The sequence below is a fragment of the Babylonia areolata genome, chromosome 12 (assembly GCF_041734735.1).
Source record: "Babylonia areolata isolate BAREFJ2019XMU chromosome 12, ASM4173473v1, whole genome shotgun sequence".
Classification (NCBI taxonomy): Eukaryota; Metazoa; Mollusca; class Gastropoda; order Neogastropoda; family Buccinidae; genus Babylonia; species Babylonia areolata.
In genome coordinates this window covers 4,644,376-4,671,819 of record NC_134887.1, presented here as the reverse complement: position 1 = coordinate 4,671,819, position 27,444 = coordinate 4,644,376, and the positions used below count along the sequence as shown (strand labels likewise).

The following is a 27,444-nucleotide window of genomic DNA, read 5'->3' as shown; positions in this document are numbered from 1 at the left end:
ATGAATGAATCATGGCTCAAACACATTGTTAGCGAGCGGGTCTTTGGCCGAAATAAGTACATGCTCACTACGGTGCTTGCCGCGTCTGACTTCAAAGGCATTTTGATGAGGATCTTGAGAGAGTCTCTACGCTTGGATGAGATGTTTCCGGAGCCAGTCCGTGATGAATTATTTCTGATGCTGGTAAAAGAAACTAAGCCTCTGCTGATCATTGTGAAACGACTGGTGGAAGAAGTGGAAAAAGCGGAATGTTGGAATCTGTTCATCAGTGAGCGTAGCGAACACGGCCAGCTGTCAGTTCCCGTCAGAAGAACTGTGTTAGCGTTATGCCGCAACATCTGCCTGTCTCTTGTGCCACGGTTCGTGATGTTGTTGGTTCAACATCTACCTGTCTCCTGTGCCACGGTTCGTGATGTTGTTGGTTCAACATCTACCTGTCTCCTGTGCCACGGTTCATGATGTTGTTGGTTCAACAACTACCTGTCTCCTGTGCCACGGTTCATGATGTTGTTGGTTCAACATCTACCTGTCTCCTGTGCCACGGTTCGTGATGTTGTTGGTTCAACAACTACCTGTCTCTTGTGCCACGGTTCGTGATGTTGTTGGTTCAACATCTACCTGTCTCCTGTGCCACGGTTCGTGATGATGTTGGTTCAACATCTACCTGTCTCCTGTGCCACGGTTCATGATGTTGTTGGTTCAACAACTACCTGTCTCCTGTGCCACGGTTCGTGATGTTGTTGGTTCAACAACTACCTGTCTCCTGTGCCACGGTTCATGATGTTGTTGGTTCAACAACTACCTGTCTCCTGTGCCACGGTTCATGATGTTGTTGGTTCAACATCTACCTGTCTCCTGTGCCACGGTTCATGATGTTGTTGGTTCAACAACTACCTGTCTCCTGTGCCACGGTTCGTGATGCTGTTGGTTCAACAACTACCTGTCTCCTGTGCCACGGTTCGTGATGCTGTTGGTTCAACAACTACCTGTCTCCTGTGCCACGGTTCATGATGTTGTTGGTTCAACAACTACCTGTCTCCTGTGCCACGGTTCATGATGTTGTTGGTTCAACAACTACCTGTCACCTGTGCCACGGTTCGTGATGCTGTTGGTTCAACAACTACCTGTCTCCTGTGCCACGGTTCATGATGTTGTTGGTTCAACAACTACCTGTCTCCTGTGCCACGGTTCATGATGTTGTTGGTTCAACAACTACCTGTCTCTTGTGCCACGGTTCATGATGTTGGTTCAACAACTACCTGTCTCCTGTGCCACGGTTCATGATGTTGTTGGTTCAACAACTACCTGTCTCCTGTGCCACGGTTCGTGATGTTGTCGGTTCGTAACTGGAAACGAAACGGACCAGGGGATCGTGTTAAGAGCTTTGGGCATCAGACCGATATCGTTTGATGACAGCGGCGACGACGACGAAGTGGATGACACCCACTTAGTGCAACACGTGAGAAACGATACTGTTCTGGAATGCGCCTTCTCAAGATGGATTTTGAAGAGACAGCAGTCCCAGAGAGAGAGAGAGAGAGAGAGAGAGACAAACAGAGAGAGACAGAGAGAGAGAGAGAGGAGAGAAAGAGAGACAGAGACACGGAGAGAGAGACACACACACACACAAAGAGAGAGAGAGAGAGAGAGAGTCACACACACACACACACACACAGAAGTATTGACTACTTACTGTATTATGCAATCTAACTGGCTTTTTTTTTATAGGAAAAGTAGTCTCTGTCACAGACCAAGTGGTTGCAGTATTTTTTTGTTATAATTTTGTTCAAATGGGAGTTTGAATCCGTATCGTCCCCTTTTCCGCAGGCGAAGTTGGCGGATGCAGTTGGACTGTTGGGATTATTAGAGGCGGGTGTGTTGCCGTTGTTTATGCACAGGCTTTTTATCTTGCATGTTTCTCTTTGTAGCTGGTCGTAGCGCCAGAGGCGTGCCATGGTTGTGTAACAATGTTTTGTGACACAATTTATGTGTGACGTTTTTCTTAAAGTTTGGTGTACAGTGTATTTGTATAATGACGTAGGTGTCTAACAGATCTCCGGGAGAGCGTCCTTGGAGAAGGTCGTGAGGAGAGGGTGGTTTGGCTGCTGCAGGTGTTTGGTTGTTTGTTTGTTTGTTTTGTTCTGTTTCCCTCTGTAGACGACCAAGTGTCCGCTAGATGGGAATATCAGCATTCGGTTATGTGTGTGTGTGTGTGTGTGTGTGTGTGTGTGTGTGTGTGTGTGTACTCTCTGTCTCTCACTCTGTGTGTGTGTGTGTGTGTGTGTGTGTGTGTGTGTGCTACACAGTTTATGAAGACAAATGATGTATATACTTTCAGATAGCTTGTTCTTTTTTCCTGTTTTTCCAAACCGTCCTTTGAAATTTGCCCCCCCACCCCCCACCCCCCAACTCGACTTCTACTCTAGACAGAAGGCCAAGATAGTTCTCAGATTTTTTTTTTTTTTACCTATTTGAATCATTGTGCTTGTGTGTGTGTGTGTGTGTGTGTGTGTGTGTGTGTGTGTGTGTGTGTGTGTGTGTGTGTGTATGTGTGTGTGTGTGTGTGTGCGCGCGTGCGCGCGCGCGTGTGTGTATGTGCGTATGCGAGTGTGCGTGCGTATACGTGTGTGTGTGTGTGTGTGTGTGTGTGTGTGTGTGTGTGTGTGTGTGTGTGTGTTCAGGTTTGGTGCGTTAATGTTTCTGGAAGCCAAGTTAGTACAAAACCCATCCGGGTAAGCGAATTTTCCATATCAAATCTTTTCCTCTATTTAAGGTCTTTAAACAGTGTGTGTTCATTGTTTTATCACTTTGTCATAAATATATTATATTATATATATATGTCTATAGACAAAACATATAACCAAATCAGTTTGTTTTTTTTATACGAAAATGTCTGTTTTTGATTGCACAAGAGCCTTCCAAATGGCTGAAATGCCTTTTAAATCTGATATTTTTGTTCTGCTTCAAGGGAGGCCTGGGCCCCCCAACAGGGCACTGCCCCTGTACCACACCAGGGACCTCGGCGGCCCCTGGACCCCTGCCTTTCAGTTTTTTGGTTTTCTGGCAGTTGTACCCATCCAAGTAGAACAGTAACACAAATACCACACAAGGCAACAAAAGTATGACAGAACAAGTAGAACAGTAACATTTTTACCACACAAGGTAACAAAAGTGTGACAGAACAAGTAGAACAGTAAGATGTTTACCACACAAGGTAACAAAAGTACGATAGAACAAGTAGAACAGTAACACAAATACCACACAAGGTAACAAAAGTATGACAGAACAAGTAGAACAGTAACATTTTTACCACACAAGGTAACAAAAGTGTGACAGAACAAGTAGAACAGTAACACAAATACCACACAAGGTAACAAAAGTATGACAGAACAAGTAGAACAGTAACACAAATACCACACAAGGTAACAAAAGTGTGACAGAACAAGTAGAACAGTAACACAAATACCACACAAGGTAACAAAAGTATGACAGAACAAGTAGAACAGTAACACAAATACCACACAAGGTAACAAAAGTACGATAGAACAAGTAGAACAGTAACACAAATGCCACACAAGGTAACAAAAGTATGACAGAACAAGTAGAACAGTAAGACTTTTACCACATAAGGCAACAGAAGTACCACCTGTTGTTCAGGCATTAGAAAATCCCCTACGCCTAATTTGATAATTATGGATTGGCTGGTTAAGGCATCTTGCTGTGACCTTATCCTGACGTGTGGCTGATAGACTCTAAACAACACAAATCAGTTAGATTCCAGGTAATTCGAGCGCTTATGAATATAGTGATTACAGATCTAGTGCAGCAAAGTATTTGTGTGAATGGTCACAAGTAGTGCGATAAATAAACACACTGTTCAGAACGATAGTCACCATAATGTAGTCAGTGCGTGTAGTGACCTAATTTCAAGACTAAATTTAGCCATTTGAAGAAAGTGCTGGTAGGTCTATGTGCCTCAAAATAGCATCATAGTACATGTGTATATATATTTTCATTCCTTTGTCTCTGCCTACAAATGTTATATTTATCTTCAAAACATTTTAAGTTACGGACTTGCTGGTCCAGGCCATCTGGTCATCCAGTTATACTATGACCAAATTACATGTTAACTGCTAAATCTATTCATTGAAGTGTCTGGAACGAATAATATACATAGCACAACAACACACTGACTGTTTGAAAATCAAAAGTGATGCTCGAAGGAAAGACAACATTTAGAACTGCAGTTACAGTAACGCGGCTGGTACGTGAAGGGTGGCCTAATTTCATAGCTATTTGTAGCCAAGTGAGGAAAGTTTCAAGATGTCGATTGCCTTGATTATTAAGGACAGACTCACAGTTCATGTGTGCAACAGGTATTATACATCTTTTACCTTTATACAGAAAATTAGATAGACTCACATTTCATGTGTGCAACAGGTATTATACATCTTTTACCTTTATACAGAAAATTAGATAGACTCACATTTCATGTGTGCAACAGGTATTATACATGTTTTACCTTTATACAGAAAATCAGATAGACTCACAGTTCATGTGTGCAACAGGTATTATACATGTTTTACCTTTATACAGAAACACCCACCACCACTCACCCACCCCGTAAACTGAATGTGTGTGTGTGTGTGTGTGTGTGTGTGTGAGTCAACAGTTATGATAAAGGACAGTGTAGAATGTCTGCATGATTTCTGACACGTATCACATCTGATTCATCAACAGCTTGTTTCCTGATCAACAGCCACGGGTCTTTCGATCACAGGAAACCGGTAGAGAAAAACGATGGGGCGTGTACCAATCAGCGTTGTCTTATTTGGCATGGTCCTGTTTCTGGTGAGTGATGCTGCTCTCGTTTCTTGTGTGTGTGTGTGTGTGTGTGTGTGTGTGTGTGTGTGTGTATTTTGCTTGTTTCATTTGACATTGTTGGAATGAAGTTGCGCTTGAATGTGTATGCATTGTTATTGTATCTTCTACACCCTGAACGGGGCTAAAGGATGGAATTTGGTTGAATCCGTCAATCATTTTTGTTTTTTTATTCAGTTTATTTTTCTTCTTCTTCTTCTTCTTGTTCTAGTCCTTCAGGTGACCATAACCCCTCCCCTCTCTTGTACCCCGGGGGGGGGGGGGGGGTGGGGGGGGGATAGGGTTTGTTATTTGCAAATTGAATTACGATATGAATGTACCAGAGTGTGGTTAAAAAATGTACTGTTTTTGTATTGTCGCGAAAGTATGTCATCAACAAAAATGGCATGTTGTTGTGTTAGAGAGGTGTTCTATTTGACTAAGATTAAGCTGACCTGATTAAGAATGACCTGCTAAAGTGTACCCGGGTGCTACAGACGTTCTATTTCTGACCAAAAACTCCACAATTTCAAGTATCGCGTCACCCCAATTTACTTAGCGTTTTATTTGGTAAATAAAACAACATCATCATTAATCATTCATGTTTACATTCACCCACATACATCAGCAGGGTGAATATTCACAATACCTGCTTTATAGTTTGGTCAGTTCTTCTGTCCATAAGTACCTGTCTCACATAACGTCAGTAGCGGTTTAAGAATCCAGACATTGTTAAATAAAAATTCAAAATAAGAAAACAACAACAACTAAAAAAACAGAAAAAAACGCTTCCCTCTTTGGCAGTTGCGAAAGGCGTGGCCCACTCAAACAGCAGGCAGTTTTGAGTTAACTGCAAATTTTAACTCTCGTCATCCGTATGGAATTACAGAAAGAATCTCTTGAGTTTTTTTCATGAACAGTATCCGACCATGCCGTATTTCCTTTCTTGCCACCAAGAACCTCTTTCTTGAACTTCGCATATTAATAGTATACTTTTTAAGGGTTTTTCCTTCATTTTGGGGGATTTCAAGATGCCCATTTGCGTCCTTGGAGTGTTCCTTTGGACCTGGTGAGTCTTTGAGAAATTATCCCAGAAGTCTCCCTGGGGTTTCCAACACTGACGAGGGCTCTGATGGCAGGGTTTTGTGTTTCCCGACCACAAAGGCTTCAGTGGGGAAGCCAACGGCGCAGATCCCGACTGAACGATGATGTCTCTAAACGCTGTTCCTCTCATGAGTTTTCCCAGAGTATCAAGGAAAGAACACGTGAAGTGAAACGTATCAAGGAAAGAACACACGAAGTGAAACGTATCAAGGAAAGAACACGCGAAGTGAAACGTATCAAGGAAAGAACACGCGAAGTGAAACGTATCAACGCACACCACAATCCTCTGGGACTGTTCATTTTGACAAATGGCCATCAGTGCTTTCTTTGCAATTACAAGGTCCAACGGGAGAAAGGCATACTGCTGACCCAGTTGTCTTGTTGCGTGCAGATCGTGTTGCACTATCATAATGTGTGTGACAGGATGAAGAACAGGTTGCAGTCATCTGGTGACTGCTCCTGTACAATGGCCAGATTCGTTCCAGGAGTGACACCCAGTCTGTCAGTTCTATAGGGTGTTGCTGGTCAGAATCTGCATCAGTGTGGACATAGCAGCAGCATCTGGGGGTTTGAATGTCGACCATTCTGAGTACAGGTTCTACCTTTTCGTTTATGAAACATGGCTGCAGTTCTGGAGGTTCGTACTGAAGGCTAGGCGGGTGTGTAGATGAAGGGTATGCGTCATTAAGCACGGATGTCTGGGTCTGGTTTTCAGTTTCTTGCTACTTCTTGAATGGCAATTCCATGTGTTGAATGTGTTGTGCCAGACCCTGACCCTGTCTCCTGTAAATCAACATCGTTTCAGCAGGAGTAAAGAATGATGTTATCGGGAGAGATGGCTTCTGGCAGGAAGCTGCTACTTTAAAGGCCATTGTAGCAGACTGCAGTTTCAGGTTCAAGGACACAACTGTGAGGCATGCAGTGGCCAAAGTGATCCAGATATATACTGACAAGTTTAGCGCTTCCTGTTCGATGGCGGATTGCAGCACTTTGGCATTTCCAGTTTCCACTTGTGAAAGCATAATACATGTCTTGCGAAACAAAGGCAGTGAATCTGTATTTCTTTTCAGGAGCATTTTTCTTTCTAAAAAGTCCTTTGCAGAATCAGGAGCCTTTTTGTTATTCTGTCAAAAAAGACGCCATTTCCGGTGGCCAAGGACTCACTGGAGCTTTTGTGTGATTCTGAATGAGACAGCGGAGAGTGAGGGCTGCCTCTTGCAGCCTTCTATCCTCTGATGTAGAATGGTTCGGCCTGTGTGCATGTCTGATGGGTATAGTAACGCATTCCGTTATTTGGAGCTCACAGAAACCTATTTGTCCCCAAATGTTCAGCTCTGTTGTTTGGATGGTGGTACTGGGGGTGTTTCTCTTGCATGCATGATACGTCTCTCAGCATTGATACACGCTCTACTTCGTCTTTGCCAATGATACTCGTTTCCATTTACTCGCACACATGTTTAGAATTGTCCCTGTGGGCTAGCCTTTGCTCTGTAAATAGACTGTCTCTTCTTCCACGACTATCCACACGCCTCAGGATTAGGTCTCTTGCGAAAGATTTCGTGGTTCTGTGCTTCCCGTACCACAAGACCTTTCATGTTTTTAGACAATCACAAAATTTCCTTTGGTTAGAGTAGCTGCCTTTTTGATCGAGTCTTCAGCAATTTTTCCACGCTTTCGCCATTTGACAGCCGTGGTCTTCAGAAGCTGGGTTCCATTTCTCTGCTTTGTCATTGATGATGTAGCAATCTTTTGGAAATAAAACAGCTGAAGCTTGTAGTGCAGGTTCCTGGGAGTTCTTGGTCCGGCTTTGGTATCCTGAATGATGCAGAATTTATTTGTCCGCGTTCTACCTTTCTTGTTTAACACATAAAAAATTAATGTAAGTTCATTATGTGGGTACTGTGGCGTTGCAATCAGCTATACCCCATATTTCACCTATATAGTTTAAAGAAGGAAAGCCATATATATATATATATATATATATATATATATATATATATATATATATATATATATATATGCACACACACACACACACACAGAAAGAGAGAGAGAGAGAGAGAGAGAGAGAGAGTGATTTCTTTCATAGAAATGCGCTTAAAAAAGAAAAGAAGAGGGAAAAAATCCAACCCGTTTCATTTACAGTATTATTACCCTTGCGGTTTGGCTGGGTCACAAACCATGTTTATTAGACTGATTAAATGCAACAGTATATATATATAATCCAAATGTATTCTAATACAGTGCTTGTTTATGTCAGTAGTTACCTCATGCTGATAAAGAAATCCTTCATCCAGAAACCAGGTTGCAGTGTTTGAGCATTTTTCAGTCCTCCGGAATCATTTGATTACCTGACAAGCTATTACGGCACTTGAAGTCATTCATGGAGTAGTGCACTCTAATCCCTTTCTGCAGACATAACGAAATTAACTGTCTCATGAAATATGTGGATGTAGTGCCGTTTCATAATATGTATATCAAACCCCCAAAAGTCGTTTATAGAGCCTGTATTTACCCTCCCCTGCATTCAAACAGTAATTTAAACATGTCAGACAGGTAAATTATGATTTCTTACATAAGAAGACACAAGAAAATAAATATGATAAATATCCCCCCCCCCCACCCCCCCACCCCACCCTCCTCGCCGTGTTAAAGTGTTACCATTTGCCAACCAACAGATTCTTCTTCTTCCTCTTTTTTCTTTTTTTCTTCTTTTTCTTCCCTTTTCTTCTTCTCCAAGTGCTTTGTGTGCTTCACATGCAAGCAGCTGTGACAAAAGTTGAACTATAATGCTGTTTCGTCTGTTTTGTTTTTTGCAGACGGACCGTATGGTCAGCTCCACTCGAGGTAAGACACTGTTGGAACAAGCACGAAACCAGTTGTTTAGTTTATGGAACAATGCCAATACCAATAGTGTTCAAACTGAAAAAAGAAGAAGAAAGAAATGAGTAATACGTCAGTATAAATACATCTCTCTCTCTCTCTCTCTCTCTCTCTCTCTCTCTCTCTCTCTCTCTCTCTATATATATATATATATATATATATATATATATATATAGAGAGAGAGAGAGAGAGAGAGAGAGAGAGAGAGATATCAAACATTTTTTGTCCACTGGGATCTTCAGACTTTCTTTTGACAGACACAAGTTCCATAACCACTGAGCTCCCCAGACAGGGAACACTCATGGACTATTTTGCAGATAATCATTATGTTCCCATGATGTGTTACTTCTGGGCTCTAAGCAGCATTATCAGTCTGGAACATTTCTCAGCGACGTGAAGTGTTGAAATGACACTGCAACTCCCTCTGGTAATCTCTGATTCTCTCCACTGTTCCACCGTGTGTTTTGATGCAAGCCATGAACTGGTCATTCCGGAATGCACCGTGTAGTTCCATTTCTCTTTCGTATTACTGATCGGTCTGGATACATTGCCGGATCAACTTTGAGGTTTATGCTTGATGCATGTCGCATTCAATGTGATACACTGTTGAACACATGTTTTGCAAACATTGTCTCCTAATCTAAGTACATATATACAACAGGCAAAGCCCTGACGGTTGCGTGCTGGAAACAAGACAGTTATATCTTAAGCAGCCCACATCTGATTCAGTACTTCTACGATCATTATGATATAGAGCTGTCAAAGTTTCAAATGTTCCCTGTGTTCCTCACGACTTTCTGACAAAATCACCAAACACATCTTCGGGTGTAAACTGTAATTTACACGAAAATCACATGACAAAGATAAAATACAAGCTACATCAAAGAGAAGTGCACTTGAAGAGATCATATACAATCACATTATTGATTGATTCGCATGGACACTTATAAAACGCCTATCCACAGACAGAGACCAAGCTCTAAGCGCTTTTCAATCACTGAGTCATTAGCTCAAAAGGCTGCATACCTGGGTAGATCATTCGACTGACAGCTGTCTTTTGGCGCTCATCATTCGTTTCCTGTGTCATTCAGTCGGGCTTCAGTCACACACACACACACACACACACACACACACACACACACACACACACACACACACACACACACACATGCATATTAGAGTGGGGTTTACTACTTACTCTGTTGTCACCGTCGGTTCTTTTCGTGCCCAAAGTGCATTCTCCACACAGGACGTGTGTTTATCGTGTCATCCGAATGCCATGAACCATCAGAAAAAAAAACAAGAAGCGATATGATTCATCAGAAACCATTTAGCAGTTATCCAGTTCATCCAGTTAATGGTACATTGAAACAGTCCATATTCACTAACCTAGAAATGTGTACCCTACTTGTAGATTGATAGAGTATTTTTGATTTGTATTGATTTGATATCAGTGTGTGTGCTGATGTGGGGGAGCCTAAACCTGCCGCTTTTGTCCACTCTTTTTTTCTGAGAAAATCCAAGAAAACATGGTGAACTTCGTCCTTTAAAACTGTATAGAATATGTGTGTCATCATTTTTCCGGCAGCATACACGTCGTCAAAACTGTCAACTGTCTGTTCACTGTTCTGATCAGTGTGTCAAGATGGCCCCAGCACACAGCTATAAAACAAAGCACCAGAAACAACACAACAATAGAACATTATTTCTGGAGCATTTTTTCCCAGACTTTAGACCCGGGTGTCAAAAGTCAAAAAGTTTGAAATGGGCATCGTTTGTTACAGTTGTGATGGAACTCTCAGGAAACAAACCAAAACAAAGAGAAATAAAGAAGTACAGACAGAAGACATGTGTCTCACAGTTATGCAGAATGTTCAGCAGCCTGTTGATGTGGTCTCTATATGATTGCTGTGAACCCACTTCATGGAAAAACTGAATTGGTCACCTTGTCCCCGAAAGATATGTCTCCCTGAACGACTATCCCACCATAGCTCTTACCCCTGTTGTGATGAAATGCTTCGAACGCATAATTCTAAAAAAAAAATTGTTCCATTGATGCCCCATACATAGTACAGATAATGTCAACAACATAACACAATGAAAGTATATTTGTTACTAGTAAATGTTTCTGACAAAACTCACTGATGATATAAATTACACATATGTGTTTATTGTGTGTCTGTCTTTCCATGTAGATCTAGAGGTTCGTTTGATGGGAGGAACACATAAGAAAGAGGGACGCGTGGAAGTCCGACTGCCTGACGGAGACTGGGGCAGCGTTTGTGACGATAGCTTTGACAACAGAGATGCCACCGTCGTATGTCGGCAGCTTCATCTGGGTCAAAGTGGAATGGTGAGGACATCATAGTGATGGGGGCGTTGTATCTGATAAAGATGATAGCGTTGATGTCAGTGATGATCATCATTGACTATAGTGGTGTTTGTGTTGATGATGATGGAGAAGATGATGGTGGCGGTGTTGATGATGATGGTGGTGGTGCTTATGATATTTACTATAATAATCCTAATAATCATAATAATCACATAATAATCATAATACGCATTTGCATAGTGACCTTTCTTTTTAAGAGATCAGGACGCATTCCATGAAATAGAAAGTTACAAATTACATTCGAGTCAGATGAACGGACCTGTTGTGGAAGGCTGTTCCAGATATGAGGAGCAGCAAAGAGGAAAGAGCGTTCACCATAGGTTCTTGTACTGACACGTCAGAGGAAGAGCGGAGAGTTTTGGAGGGCGTGTAAACACTGACGAGGTCAGAAAGATACGTTGGTCCAGTGTAGTGGAAAGCAGGAAAGCAGAGACATACAACTTTGTATTTAATTCTCGGCTCTACGGGTAGCCAGTGCAGCGTAGGGAGGTGAGGATAAATGTGATCAGTACGTGGGACTCTGAGAGTCAGACGGGCAGCGTTGTTCTGGAATTGTTACGTTTTAATTCAGTGATGAAGATTATGAGGACAGCCTGTGTGAAAAGAATTACAAAAGTCGATTCGTGAAAGCATAAAACTGCAAAAAAAGATTTTTTGAGGTTTCAAAAAGAAAGGTGTTGATAAGCAGAATTAATCCATAGCAGTTCACAATTGATATGCATATCAGATGGACCACATGAATGTACATACTGAGGTTCGAGTAAAAAATATATTCTTGTCAAGCACATGTAACTCTGAACAGCATAAATGTGTCATCACATTTAATGGAGCAACAGTAGTCGTAGTAGTAGTTGTTGTTGTTGTTGTAACACTATTAGCACTATCATTATCACTACTACTACTACTGGTAAGCCACTACTGCTACTAATGTTACTTTTTTGTCCAGTGTGTGTGTGGTGTGTGTTGCGTGTGTGTGTGTGTGTGTGTGTGTGTGTGTGTGTGTGTGTGTGTGTGTGTGTGTGTGTGTGTGTGTTTATGCTTGGTGAATATATAGGTATCAATATGATTGTTGACCTCTGTGTTTCATATCTCACATGTGTGCATGTTTCATCATTGAAAGGTATTTGAGATATCAGAAAGATGTATATGAATCTAATGTAATGATTATTGTAATTATGTATTATACGAACAAACTATGACCTACCTGTTGTCAAACAATCCACTTACTAACTGCAATTAATCAAATGCATTAGCATTGATAATTTGTCAGTCAAACACACACACACACACACACACACACACACACACACATATATATATATATATATATATATATATAAAGAATAATCCCAATTCCACCCAAGCTTTCCTTTTTCATGTTGCCAGTATCAACTCTTTATCTGTTTTGAAAAGCATTCTGTCTCTCTGTCTATCTGTATGTGTTGATGTACGTCTGTCTGTCTGTCTCTGTCTCCCTCCATATCTGTCTCTGTCTTCCTCTGTCTGTCTGTCTCTCTTTATTTCCTTCTCACTCATTCTCCCAGTCTCTGTGTCTCTGTATGTCTGTTTATGTCTGTCTGTCTGTCTCCCTCTCTCTCAGTCACTTGTTCGAGCTTGTCAATTTTGTTCCTCATTTTCCTCCTTCCTTCCTTCCTTTCTTCCTTTATTTGTTTTCCTCTCTACATTCCTTTCTCTTCTTTTTGCTCCACTCGTCTCATCTTTCTCTGACTCATGGAGTGCTGTGTGATGATGTGAACAATTCACAGAGTATGGGGAAACAGCAGCACGGGACTCCACCACAGAAGATGTTCCTTGACGAAGTGGACTGTCAGGGAACGGAAACGAACATAGGACACTGCAGACATCGGGGCTGGGGGGTCCACAACTGTCGTCGTTCTAAAGCTGTCAGCGTCCTCTGCTTTGATGGTGGTGAGTCATCCAGCATGCCTTGGTTTCCCTTTCAGCACTCCCAGCCCTTGTATTCTGGGAGAAACAGGATTCATTGATTTGTGTTAGTTTGATAGATTTGTTCATTTGTTTTTGTGGGTTTTTTTTAATGTTTTTGTTTTTTATTCACTTGATGGTTTGTTTGTGTATTTATTTATTTATTAATTCATTTATTCACTTATCTGTTTATTTTATATACTTATTTGATTCACTTATTCGTTTTCTTATTTATTCATCTATCGATTTAGGTTGCTATATTAAATAAAAGTTTTTTTATTTATGTAATCATTCATATTACTTACATTTGTGCAGTTCCATCATTTGTATTTTACATTGATACATACATACATATATACAAGCATACATACATACATAGACGGATAGATAGGATAGTCCATCCCTTCGAGTCCGACGCACACGTGAGCATACATGAAAAAGGTTGAACTGAAGCGTCATAGTCCTTCACAAAAGACTGAGTTGTAAGTGACTTCCCATTGTAATGGAGAAACCATGGATCATACAACACACACACACACACACACACACACACACACACACACACACACACACACACACACGTATATCAGAGTGGGGTTTACTACGGAATTTTGCCAGGAACAACTCTGTTGTCATCGTCGGTTCTTTTCGTGCCCAAAGTGCATTCTCCACACAGGACGTGTGTTTATCGTGTCATCCGAATGCCATGAACCATCAGAAAAAAACAAGAAGCGATATGATTCATCAGAAACCATTTAGCAGTTATCCAGTTCATCCAGTTAATGGTACATTGAAACAGTCCATATTCACTAACCTAGAAATGTGTACCCTACTTGTAGATTGATAGAGTATTTTTGATTTGTATTGATTTGATATCAGTGTGTGTGCTGATGTGGGGGAGCCTAAACCTGCCGCTATTGTCCACCCTTTTTTCCGACAAAATCTGAGAAAACGTGGTGAACTTCGTCCTTTAAAACTGTATAGAATATGTGTGTCATCATTTTTCCGGCAGCATACACGTCGTCAAAACTGTCAACTGTCTGTTCACTGTTCTGATTAGTGTGTCAAGATGGCCCCAGCACACAGCTATAAAACAAAGCACCAGAAACAACACAACAATAGAACATTATTTCTGGAGCATTTCTTCCCAGACTACAAGACCCGGGTGTCAAAAGTCAAAAAGTTTGAAATGGGCATCGTTTGTTACAGTTGTGATGGAACTCTCAGGAAACAAACCAAAACAAAGAGAAATAAAGGAATACAGACAGAAGACATGTGTCTCACAGTTATGCAGAATGTTCAGCAGCCTGTTGATGTGGTCTCTATATGATTGCTGTGAACCCACTTCATGGAAAAACTGAATTGGTCACCTTGTCCCCGAAAGATATGTCTCCCTGAACGACTATCCCACAATTGCTCTTACCCCTGTTGTGATGAAATGCTTCGAACGCATAATTCTAAAAAAAACAAACTGTTCCATTGATGCCCCATACATAGTACAGATAATGTCAACAACATAACACAATGAAAGTATATTTGTTACTGGTAAATGTTTCTGACAAAACTCACTGATGATATACATTGTGTGTCTGCCTTTCCATGTAGATCTAGAGGTTCGTTTGGTGGGAGGAAGACATAAGAAAGAGGGACGCGTGGATGTCCGACTGCCTGACGGAGACTGGGGCAGCGTTTGTGACCATCGCTTTGACGGCAGGGATGCCACCGTCGTGTGTCGGCAGCTTCAACTGAGTCAAAGCGGAATAGTGAGGATATCATAGTGATGGGGGCGTTGTATTTTATAAAGATGATAGCGTTGATGTCAGTGATGATCATCATTGAAAATAGTGGTGTTTGTGTTGATGATGGTGAAGATGATGGTGACGGTGTTGATGATGATGATGGTGGTGCTTATGATGCTTACTATAATAATGATAATCATAATAATCATAATCATAATACACATTTGTATAGTGACCTTTCCTTTTAAGAGCTCAGGACGCATTACATGAAATAGAAAGTTACAAATTACATTGGAGTCAGATGAACGGATCTGTTGTGGAAGGCTGTTCCAGATATGAGGAGCAGCAAAGAGGAAAGAGCGTTCACCATAGGTTCTTGTACTGACACGTCAGAGGAAGAGCGGAGAGTTTTGGAGGGCGTGTAAACACTGACGAGGTCAGACAGATACGTTGGTCCAGTGTAGTGGAAAGCAGGAAAGCAGAGACATACAACTTTGTATTTAATTCTCGGCTCTACGGGTAGCCAGTGCAGCGTACGGAGGTGAGGATAAATATGATCAGTACGTGGGACTCTGAGAGTCAGACGGGCAGCGTTGTTCTGAAGTTGTTCCGTTTTAATTCAGTGATGAAGATTATGAGGACAAACTGTGTGAAAAGAATTACAATAGTCGATACGTGAAAGCATAAAACCGCAAAAAAAAGAAAAAGAAAAAAAGAGAGATTTTTTGAGGTTTCAAAAAGAAAGGTGTTGATAAGCAGAATTAATCCATAGCAGTTCACAATTGACTATGCATGTTAGATTGACCACATGAATGTACATTCTGAGGTTCGAGTTAAAAAAAAAAAATTCTTATCAAACTCATGTAACTCTGAACGGTATAAATGTGTCATCACAATTAATGAAGCGATAGTAGTAGTAGTAGTCGAAGTGGTAGTAGTAGTTGTTGTTGTATCACTTTTAGCACTGTCATTTTTGCCACTACTACTACTGGTAAGCCACTACTGCTGCTGATGTTACTTTTTGTCTGGTGTACGTGTGTGTGTGTGTGTGTGTGTGTGTGTGTGTGTGTGTGTGTGTGTGTGTTGCGTGTGTGTGTGTGTGTGTGTGTGTGTGTGTGTGTGTGTGTGTTTATGCTTGGTGAATATATAGGTATCAATATTATTGTTGACCTCTGTGTTTCATATCTCACATGTGTGCATGTTTCATCATTGAAAAGCTATTTGAGATATCAGAAAGATGTATATGTATATGAATGTATATGTATATGAATGTAATAATTATTGTAATTATGTATTATACGAACAAACTATGACCTACCTGTTGTCAAACAATCCACTTACTAACTGCAATTAATCAAATGCATTAGCATTGATAATTTGTCAGTCAAACACACTTACATATATATAAGATAAGATAAGAATAACTTTATTATCTCCAACTGGAGGAATTTGGTCAGGTGCATTATCACAACATAGACAAGTAAACAACATGGGGACCATAACTGTAAAAGTCAACAACAGCTTTTACGAATATTACGAAGATACAAATGTAAAAAAATATCACATACACAGTTTCATACATACATCCACACACTGCAGTTAATAACTAGTATTCTTAATGTAAAAACAGAAAGAAATAAGAAACATTATTTGAATATGATTATAAACATAGCCTACTATACTGCATATTGATTATAATAGACAGATAAGATAAGAATAAAGATAAATTGCGGAAAACCGCAACCAGACAATCAGCACACACCCGCACCCCCCTCCCCCACCCCCACCCACCCCACACACGCGGATTGCTTGATTAAACAAGAGTAATAAACGTATGTTCTAAAATAAAAGCATTTCACATATTCGCTTTTAAAAACATTGCAATTAATTATTACATCGTAATTATTAAACAGAAATATATTTAGAATATGGACGTTAGCATTAGACATATTCCATTGTACATTCATCCTGCATATTGCACATTATTCCTCCTACATATTGCACATTCATTATAACCAACTGCCACGTTTTTTAAGCTCAGTAAGCACACACACACACACACACACACACACACACACACACACACCACAACTAGAACAAGGTACAGCCTATCATGCACGGACTTTCACACGTCTCACATGAGAGACGCGCGCGCACACACACACACACACACACAGAGTTCTCAAGAATTTAAAAGGTGGATTGAACGTGGAATAAAAGTCTTCAGAGCTCTGGATTTCAACTTAAAAGTTCTGTAGCGTCGTCCTGATGGCAATAGCTCATAATACTTTGCTAAAATATGGGTGTCGTCAGTTGCTATCTGCCTGCTTTTTTTAACCACTCGACTTTCATACACCTCTTGCATAATAGCTTGTTTCACTCCCACAATTTTACTGCATACACTCATGACATCGTTCAAAACACGCTTACTCCTCACTCCCAAACTTCCATACCAGCACATAAATGAAACTGTGAGCACGGACTCGATACAACATCGATAATAACTTTGAAGAATATTTGAATTTATACCAACATTTCTAAGCTCCTGTAAACAAAAAATTCTAGATTGACATTTCTTATGAATGGAATCAACATTTCTGTCAAAAGTCAGCTTATTGACTAAGATAGTCCCTAAATATCTATATTCATTGACCCTCTCCACTGCTTGACCATCAATAACAAGGTTAGCTACAGGCAAGGGGTCTTTCCGAAAATCTATTAATATATTAATCTATATATATAAAGAATAATCCCAATTCCACCCAAGCATTCATTTTTCATGTTGCCAGTATCAACTCTTTATCTGTTTTGAAAAGCATTCTGTCTGTCTGTCTATCTGTATGTCTGTATGTGTTTATGTACGTCTGTCTGTCTGTCTCTGTCTCCCTCCAAATCTGCCTCTGTCTCCCTGTGTCTGTCTGTCTCTGTCTCTCTCCATATCTGTCTCTGTCTCCCTGTGTCTGTTTGTCTCTGTCTCTCTCCATATCTGTCTCTGTCTCCCTGTGTCTGTCTGTCTCTGTCTCTCTCCATATCTGTCTCTGTCTTCCTCTGTCTGTCTGTCTCTCTTTATTTCCTTCTCACTCATTCTCCCAGTCTCTGTGTCTCTGTATGTCTGTTTATGTCTGTCTGTCTGTCTCCCTCTCTCTCAGTCACTTGTTCGAGCTTTCCAGTTTTGTTCCTCATTTTCCTCCTTCCTTCCTTCCTTCCTTTCTTTCTTTCTTTCTTCCTTTCTTTCTTCCTTTCTTTCTTTCTTCCTTTCTTTCTTTCTTTCCCTCTTTGTTCTGTCATATTTTCCTCTCTGCATTCCTTTCTCTTCTTTTTGCTCTACTCGTCTTATCTTTCTCTGACTCACGGAGTGCTGTGTGATAATGTGAACAACCCACAGAGGGTGAGTAACAGGCGGCACGGGACTCCACCACAGAAGATGTTCCTTGACGACGTGGAATGTCAGGGAACGGAAACGAACATTGGACACTGCGGACATCGGGGCTGGGGGGTCCACAACTGTGATTCTTCTGATGCTATCAGCGTCCTCTGCTTTGATGGTGGTGAGTCATCCAGCATGCCTTGGTTTCCCTTTCAGCACTCCCAGCCCTTGTATTCTGGGGGAAACAGGATTCATTGATTTGTGTTAGGTTGATAGATTTGTTCATTTGTTTTTGTGTTTATTATTTATTTATTTATTTGTTTTTGTTTATTCATTTGATTGTTTGTTTGTGTATTTATATATTTATGTATTTACGTGGATTTATCTATTTATTTATCTATTTTTTAAATATTTTTATTCATTCATTCGCTTATTTATTTGATTTATTTATTGGATTCACTTATTCGTTTTCTTATTTATTGATCTATCGATTTATGTTGCTTATGTTTTTTTTAAACTTAAAAAAAAAAAGCTTTATATTTATGTAATCATTCATATTACTTACATTTCTGCAGTTTCATCTTTTGTATTTTAGATAGATAGATACATAGATAGATACTTAGATAGATAGGAAAGTCAGTAAGTCCGTCCGTCCCTTCGAGTCCGACGGACACGTGAACATACATGAAATAGGTTGAACTGAAGCGTCATAGTCCTTCACAAAAGACTGAGTTGTAAATGACTTCCCATTGTAATGGAGAAACCATGGATCATACAACTCTCACTTTGCTGTTGGCCCAAATGTAAGCTTATGTCAGTATGTGATACAAGCTGAGTGTTGGGCGTGCACAACTCACAGAAAATTCAGAAAGAAAAGAAGGAAGGAGGGAGAAAGGGAGAGAGACACACAGACAGAGACAGACAGACTGACGGACATGCAGGCAGGCAGGCAGGCAGACAGACAGACAGAGAGGCAGGAAAGAAAGGAGACAGAGGAAGAGTGAGGGGTGGGGGTGTAGCACATGAAGACAGACACATACTATCAAACATGTTAAATACTAAACATGAAAACATAAATTTGTGCTGATACATTAAAAGCATACAATACAACCACACAGTTATTTACACATGTTCCAACTTTTCACACACACACACACACACACACACACAGAGCATGATATAGCCAAACAGTGTGTTATATCCCCTATTCATCCTTCGGAACTCAAGAGAGCCCAGTTTGATAATGATTATACGAATGTGACATTGTCGCTGTTGTCATCGTGGCTGTTGTCATTGTCACTGTTGTCATTGTTGCTGTTGTCATCGTCGCTGTTGTCATCGTTGCTATTGTCATCGCCGCTGTTGTCATCGTCACTGTTGTCATCGTTGCTGTTGACGTCGCTGTTGTCATCGTTGCTATTGTCATCGTCGCTGTTGTCATCGTCACTGTTGTCATCGTTGTTGTTGACGTCGTCGCTGTTGTCATTGTCGCTGTTGTCATCGTCGCTGTTGTCATTGACGCTGTTGTCGTCGTCGCTGTTGTCATCGTCGCTGTTGCCATCGTCGCTATTGTCGTCGTCGCTGTTGTCATCGTCATCGTCGCTGTTGTCATCGTCGCTGTTGTCATTGTTGCTGTTGTCGCCGTTGCTGTTGTCGTCTTCGCTGCAGAGCACAGTGCCAGTCCCGCACCATGCAGACCTCCCTCCAGCACACAGCCACAACCAGCAGAGGAGAGGGACCCGTCAATACAGGAATGAATAAAACCTGACAATGGCAAAGTGTCAGTGTTGCCTCCTAAAAAAAAATGCTGGTCGCACCCAACTTATTATCATCCCACTCATGCAACCTGCCTTTACAGAAACTCATTTCAACTATACTTCAATTTGCCCTAGACAATAAGCAATTATTAGTAATATTTCACATTATTCACTTCAGACTGTAAGAAAATATGAAATATGAACACAACAACAATTACTGTAACACATACATATCACGGCATCTCTCTCTCATAACATCAAATAATATCAAGCAGCCACAACAAATACAAAACAAACACAAGCATTCACAGCCTCTGTCATTCCCTCCACCACCACCACTCCTGCCAGTCCCAAGGACCAGCCAAACCAAGGAAAACACCACACACCCTCACCTCAGACAGGTTATGTGAGAGACCCGGAATGTTCCAGCCATTGCACTGTCCCCTGACAAAACTGACAACAACCTGCTGCTACACAGCAGAAAATGACATGGAGAAATCAAACCCCTCAAAACTCCCCCAAACCTCAGGTCGCATGTGACTCCCTCGGAGTGAAGTGGAGTGTATGACAGTCACATGTGCACACCAAAAGCCAGACTGTCACATGTACACACCAAAAGCCAGACTGACACATGTACACACCAAAAGCCAGACTGTCACATGTACACACCAAAAGCCAGACTGACACATGTACACACCAAAAGCCAGACTGACACATGTACACACCATAAGCCAGACTGACACATGCACACACCATAAGCCAGACTGACACATGTACACACCATAAGCCAGACTGACACATGCACACACCATAAGCCAGACTGACACATGTACACACCAAAAGCCAGACTGACACAGGCAAACACCAAAAGCCAGACTGACACATGTACACACCAAAAGCCAGACTGTCACATGCACACACCATAAGCCAGACTGACACATGCACACACCAAAAGCCAGACTGACACAGGCACCGAAACACAACTCACTGACATGAATTGCTATGCACGTGGGTAGCGGGCCAAACGGGTTTCCTGCTTTTCTGGTGGCTTACAAAAAAGTAAGTAAACAGAGAGCTTAGGAGAGTCCCACACTCAGGATGTGTTGATGCGTGACAGTGTGTGTGTGTGTGTGTGTGTGTGTGTGTATATCTGTTTACGTTTGTGTGTGTGATGAACTTAAACAAATTCATGTTCTCTCCAAATACTTCAAACTTTGTTTAAAACAGGAAACGTTCACTTCTTTCCATTCGTTCTGATTATAATCATGAATGTAATGCACGTGTGGGAATGACACAACAAGTATAAAGAAGTGAAAAATGTTTCCACAGTCAGGTTACTGTTACAGTTTTATTCCTCATTCACAAAACGTAGTTATTGATTTTTAATTTGATATACATACTGATACACGTTTTTATCTGATATATGGCACACTGATTAATAGTCATCATTTAAAAAAAATTTAGGTTTTGTTTTATTTCAAGTCACATAATTCTGCTTTATATGGACGTTACACTCAATCACACATCTGCTATGAGGAGCAGAATATGTAAGCAACCTGGGAAATATCTTACTCATCGAAAATATCAGTTTGAAATACGGCTCAAGGTACAGAAAGGCTGCAGTGTTTTACACTCGGTGTGAACATCTTACACTGTCAACAGTCACCCCAGTGTTCACTTGTCAGTAAAAAGTAGAATCCCAGTGTCTTTCATTAATATTCATATTCAGCTCATGCACTTTCCGGAAAGAAAGTTTGCTGTGATATAATATTGAAAGGATGCGAAGAAAGTCTAGATTTTGATTCAGAGAATGATTTCCACAAAGGCTTCATCACTTACTTCATAATGTCCATGGACGACTGTTTAAAACATCAGATCCACTTGCAACATACACAGGCATGGAATGGTCAGATCACTTGTTAATGTTAACTCGCGCTACGCCTGCTGTGCATCTGATGTTACCGTGATGATATGTGAATGTGTCTCATATCTTACCATTTCTAAATTGATAGATCAGTGCGATCATAGAAAAGAAACTATTTGTATCTGATGACAATGAGCGAGCATGTTTGGTAATTCCAACAAAGAGATTTTTTGTCATTCATGACATAAAGTGATTAAAAAAAGTTTTTATTCAAAACGTTGAATCAATAACACACACACACACACACACACACACACACACACACACACACACACACACACACACAGACACACACACACACAGACAGACAGACAGACAAACACACACACACACACACACACACACACACACACACACACACACACACACACACAGACACACACACACATACACACATACACACACACTGACACACACACACACACATACAGACAGACAGACAGACAGACAGACAGACACACACACACACACACACACACACACACACACAGAAGAAGAAGAAGAAATGGTACAAAGGGATAGATTAGTAGTTTGTGTGCTGCTCATAAAGGTTGAATATTCATACAGCAGTAGAAATAGAGAACAGTCATAATATGTTGTTGTTGCACGGGGTTGGGGCGTGTGTTGGTGGAGAGGGGGGTGGGAGGTGGGGGAGCTCTAAACCTGCCGCCGATGTTAAGATCTGAGAAAAGAGGGTCAGTGTCGTCCTTTAAAACTGTATAAGATATGTGTGCCATCTTTGCCCGGTGCATGTCGTCACGCTTTCTGCCCACCAAACTGCCCACTTTTCAAAACAATCCCGGCACACACAGCCATAAATCAAAGCACTAGAAACAACAGAACAATGATACAGTGCTGTATTTCCCCTCTTCAATGCATGTTTGGATATTCTTTATATAGATTATTGGATATTGTAAATATTTTTCACAAAATTTACAAAAAATATATTTGATACAGTGCACATTTTTGTCTGTCTGTCTGTCTATGTAGATGTAGAGCTTCGTTTGTTTGGGGGACGAAAAGAGAAAGAGGGACGCGTGGAAGTGCGACTGATTGACGGAGACTGGGGCGGCATTTGCCCCACGTTCTTTGGCAATAAAGACGCCAGAGTCGTGTGTCGGCAGCTTCAGCTGGGCGACAGTGGACAGGTGAGGATGTCACAGTGACAGGACGTTGAATCTGATTATGATGGTAGTCTTGATGTCGGTGATGACCATTACTGCCTACAGTGGTGTTTGTGTTGGTGATGATGATAATGATGGTGATGATGTTGATGTGGATATCGATGGTGATGGTGACAATCATAATGATGATGATGACGGCAGTGGTGGTGATAGTGACGATGACAACGAAGGGGACAATGACGCTGATGATGCAAAACAAAGTGCGTCTCTGATGATTTTTTTTCTTTCGTTGGGCCATGTCTGCGTGATTCTATCATCATTACACCCCACACCCAGTTGTTCATTCCCAATCCCCCAGACACTGCCACACGTTCTGACACAGCCCCTGTCTGTGTGTGCATCTCTGTGTATCTCTGTGTCTTGTCTGTGTGTATATGTGTTTATGTATGTGATCGAGCACGCATGTATATACGTATGTGGGGGTTAGGGGGTGCACGGGAGGGGTAGTACCTCTAGAGGGGGGGCTTGTCACGCTCTTCCGGGAGTGGTTCGTCCTCTGTTGGTCCCCACTGGCACCCAGCTCTCACCTATGGGTCCTAGAAGCTACTAGCATGCGGCAGCGCCCAACCCCCGGGCAACGGCTATGACAGGTTGGCTAAACTAGGTGAGGGTAGCCGATGGTTCTCAAACCCTCGGTGAGTTAGGGCTTGTCTACCCAAGCATGTGAAGACTGGATCCGGCGGACTCTGCGGAAGAAACCTTCATGGTTCAACGGAGAGGAAGGCGGTTGCAGCAGAGCACTGTGGAGTGCTGAGGGCAGGATGAGGCACATAGGACATCCTGGTCATCCACTGCATCCGTTTCCATCTCCAGTCGTCTTGACCTCGTCTTGCCACTGGATACAGATGGTCTCGGACAAGAGAGTGAGGTCGACGGTGCGCAACTCCTCCTCACTATAAACAAAGTCATCGCGCAAGTCATCAGTCATCCTTCATCCCATACCATCATTTTCGCCAAGCCCTGTGGCGACAGGCGAGCGACGAAACGACAGGTGTGGGTACACTGGCAGTCGTAGCCGCGGACCTGCACACAGGCGGCTCAGGCCATAGGGTCGTTTTTCACCGACTGGAGCAGCGGTGGAGATCGGCAGCCCCCTGAGCGACTGAGCAGCCCTCTTCAGGACAGCACTGCTCACCTCCATGGCATGAGGAAGGGGTAGAAAAGGTGCCCTAAACATTGCCTGCTCCACACCACCCTAGTCAGCATACCACGGCTGACGGGGACCCTACTCAAGCGGTCGACACACAAAGGAAAGAAAGAAGAAAACAAGGAGCACCCCATTGACCATTGCCACATGGAACGTGGGTACGCTTCTGGACAGAGGCGACTCAGCCAGACCACAGAGACGCACAGCGCTCATTGCGAGTGAACTAGCCAGGTACAACATCGACATCGCTGCCTTAAGTGAGACCAGACTGGCGAACTCTGTGAGCGAGGCGCAGGCTACACCTTCTTTTGGAGTGGTCGCGGACCTGAAGAGAGACGTGAGGCTGGAGTTGGCTTTGCAGTGAAGGCAACCCTCGTTGGCAAGCTGGCTGACCCCCCGAAAGGAGTGAACGATCGCCTGATGACAATGAAACTCCCGTTATGCAACGGGAAGAAGTTTATCACCATTGTCAGCGCCTACGCGCCTACCATGACCAACCCAGATGAGATCACCACTGTTCCCAACGCAGACAAGCTCATCATTCTTGGTGACTTTAACGCGAGAGTTGGTTGTGACAGCACCTCCTGGGAAGGAGTGATTGGGAAGCATGGGGTTGGTAACTGTGACTCTGACAATGGTCAACTACTTCTCCAGACATGTACTGAGCACGACCTTCTTATCACAAACATCATCTTCTGCCTTCCTAGCCGTAACAGGACGTCATGGATGCATCCTCGCTCTGGGCATTGGCATCTCATCGACTTTGTCATCGTCAGGAAGAGGGGCAGGCAGGACGTACGAGTCACGAGGGCCATGTGCGGCGCCGAGTGCTGGACAGACCACAGCCTTAACGTCTCCAAGCTCAACCTCCGCATCCAGCCCAAGAGACGGCCTCAGGGCATGAAAGCACTCAAACGCCTGAATGTCAACAAGCTGCAGCTAGGCAACATCAAGCAGAGCTTTGCTGACACCCTGGAGGAACGCCTTGAGTCCACCGTGCTGGACAACCAGAATGTGGAGGCAGCATGGGGCGCACTGCATGAGACGGTGTACAACACTGCCATGGAGTGCCTGGGGCCTTCTGTCAGGAAGCACAAAGACTGGTTTGATGAGAACTGCACTGAGATCAAGCAGCTGCTAGAAGACAAACGCCAAGCCTACAGAGCCCACATTGAAGATCCCAAGTCACAGTCAAAGAAAGACATACTGAAGAGCGCACGTAGCACCATCCAGCTGAAGCTGCGGCAGATGCAGGATTCCTGGTTGAGCAACAAAGCTGATGAGATCCAGGGCTTTGCAGACAAGAACGACATGAAGAACTTCTATAACGGCCTGAAAGAAGTCTACGGTCCCACCACCTCCGGATCTGCTCCACCCCTCAGTTCTGATGGTTCTACCCTGATCACTGACAAGGACGGGATCCTTGAGAGATGGGCTGAACACTTTGACAGTGTACTGAACCGCCCTTCCACCATCAATGATGAAGCCATCGACCGACTCCCCCAGATGCCAGTCAGTGAGTCGTTGGATGCCATTCCAACTTTGGAGGAGACCCAGAAAGCTATCCGTCTGCTATCCAATGGCAAAGCCCCTGGCTCAGACTCCATTCCAGCTGAGGTCTACAAAGAAGGTGGTATGGCGCTGACTGAGAAGCTTCATCAGCTGTTCCAGCTCATCTGGCAGCATGAGGCAGTTCCACAGGACTTCAAAGATGCTTCCATCATACACCTGTACAAACGCAAAGGAAATCGTCAGGCCTGTGACAACCATCGTGCAATATCCCTGCTGTCCGTCGCAGGCAAGACTCTGGCCAGAGTGCTACTCAACCGTCTCATAGCGCACCTTGAGCAAGGTCTCCTACCAGAGAGCCAGTGTGGCTTCCGGAAAGAACGCGGGACTATCGACATGGTGTTTGCTGCCAGGCAGCTCCATGAGAAGTGTCAGGAACAGAATGCCGACCTTTACTCCACCTATGTCGATCTGACCAAGGCCTTCGATACAGTTAGCAGAGATGGCCTTTGGAGAATCATGGCGAAGTACGGATGTCCCAGAAAGTTCATCACCATCATACGGCAACTACACGATGGGATGCTGGCCCGAGTCCAAGACAACGGAGAGACTTCAGAACCATTCCCTGTCTCCAACGGAGTCAAGCAAGGGTGTGTTCTTGCCCCCACCCTGTTCAGTCTCATGTATTCAGCCATGCTGACAGATGCCTTCAGAGACGCTGACGTAGGCATTGGCATCAGGTACCGCACAGATGGCTCACTCTTTAACCTCAGGAGGCTTCAAGCAAAAACCAAGGTGAGGACAGACACCGTCAACGACTTCCTGTTTGCTGATGACTGCGCTCTCAACGCTGCCTCCGAAGCTGACATGCAACACAGTGTCGACAAGTTCTCTGCTGCCTGTGACAACTTTGGCCTCACAATCAGCACAAAGAAGACTGAGGTGATGCACCAGCCAGCTCCAGGAAAGCCTTACGTTGAACCAAACATCTTCATCAACGGGCAACAACTGAACGCGGTGGACAAGTTCACATACCTGGGCAGTACACTCTCTCGCACAGTTGTCATCGACGACGAGGTGAATGCCAGTCTCGCCAAAGCCAGCGCTGCCTTCGGCAGACTCCATAAGAACGTTTGGAACAGGAGAGGCATCACCCTGGAGACGAAGCTCAAAGTATACAAGGCCATAGTTCTCACCACACTGCTCTATGGATGTGAATCATGGACGGTCTACAAACGCCACGCCAAAAAGCTGAACCACTTCCACACCACCAGCCTCAGAAAACTTCTCGGCATAAAGTGGCAAGAGAAGATCCCTGACACAGAGGTGCTCACGCGTGCAAACTTGCCCAGCATCTACACCATCTTGATGCAGGCCCAGCTGCGCTGGGCAGGCCATGTAGTTTGCATGCCAGACCACCGGCTCCCCAAGAAACTGCTGTACGGCGAACTCCAACATGGCAAGCGCTCCCATGGAGGCCAAAAGAAGCGCTTCAAAGATACTCTGAAAGCTTCTTTGAAGGCCTTCAACATCAGCCACGACACATGGGAGCTGAATGCAATGGACAGACCAAAGTGGCGTTCAGCTGTCCACAAAGGCGCCAAATCCTGTGAGGCCAACAGAATCGCTGCAGC

The 27,444-nt window shown here is 42.9% G+C and overlaps 1 protein-coding gene across 1 annotated transcript in view; it reads left to right on the top strand.

Moving 5' to 3' along the window:
- Nucleotides 1–27,444, top strand: part of LOC143288247 (uncharacterized) — a 64,197-nt gene continuing 36,753 nt past the window's right edge. The window contains exons 1-9 of the mRNA XM_076596595.1: nt 1–293; nt 2,042–2,118; nt 2,969–3,081; nt 8,784–8,811; nt 11,043–11,200; nt 13,006–13,168; nt 14,789–14,946; nt 18,308–18,470; nt 22,961–23,118. Coding sequence (XP_076452710.1) covers nt 1–293; nt 2,042–2,118; nt 2,969–3,081; nt 8,784–8,811; nt 11,043–11,200; nt 13,006–13,168; nt 14,789–14,946; nt 18,308–18,470; nt 22,961–23,118 — 1,311 coding nt within the window. The remainder of the gene's footprint in view (nt 294–2,041; nt 2,119–2,968; nt 3,082–8,783; nt 8,812–11,042; nt 11,201–13,005; nt 13,169–14,788; nt 14,947–18,307; nt 18,471–22,960; nt 23,119–27,444) is intronic.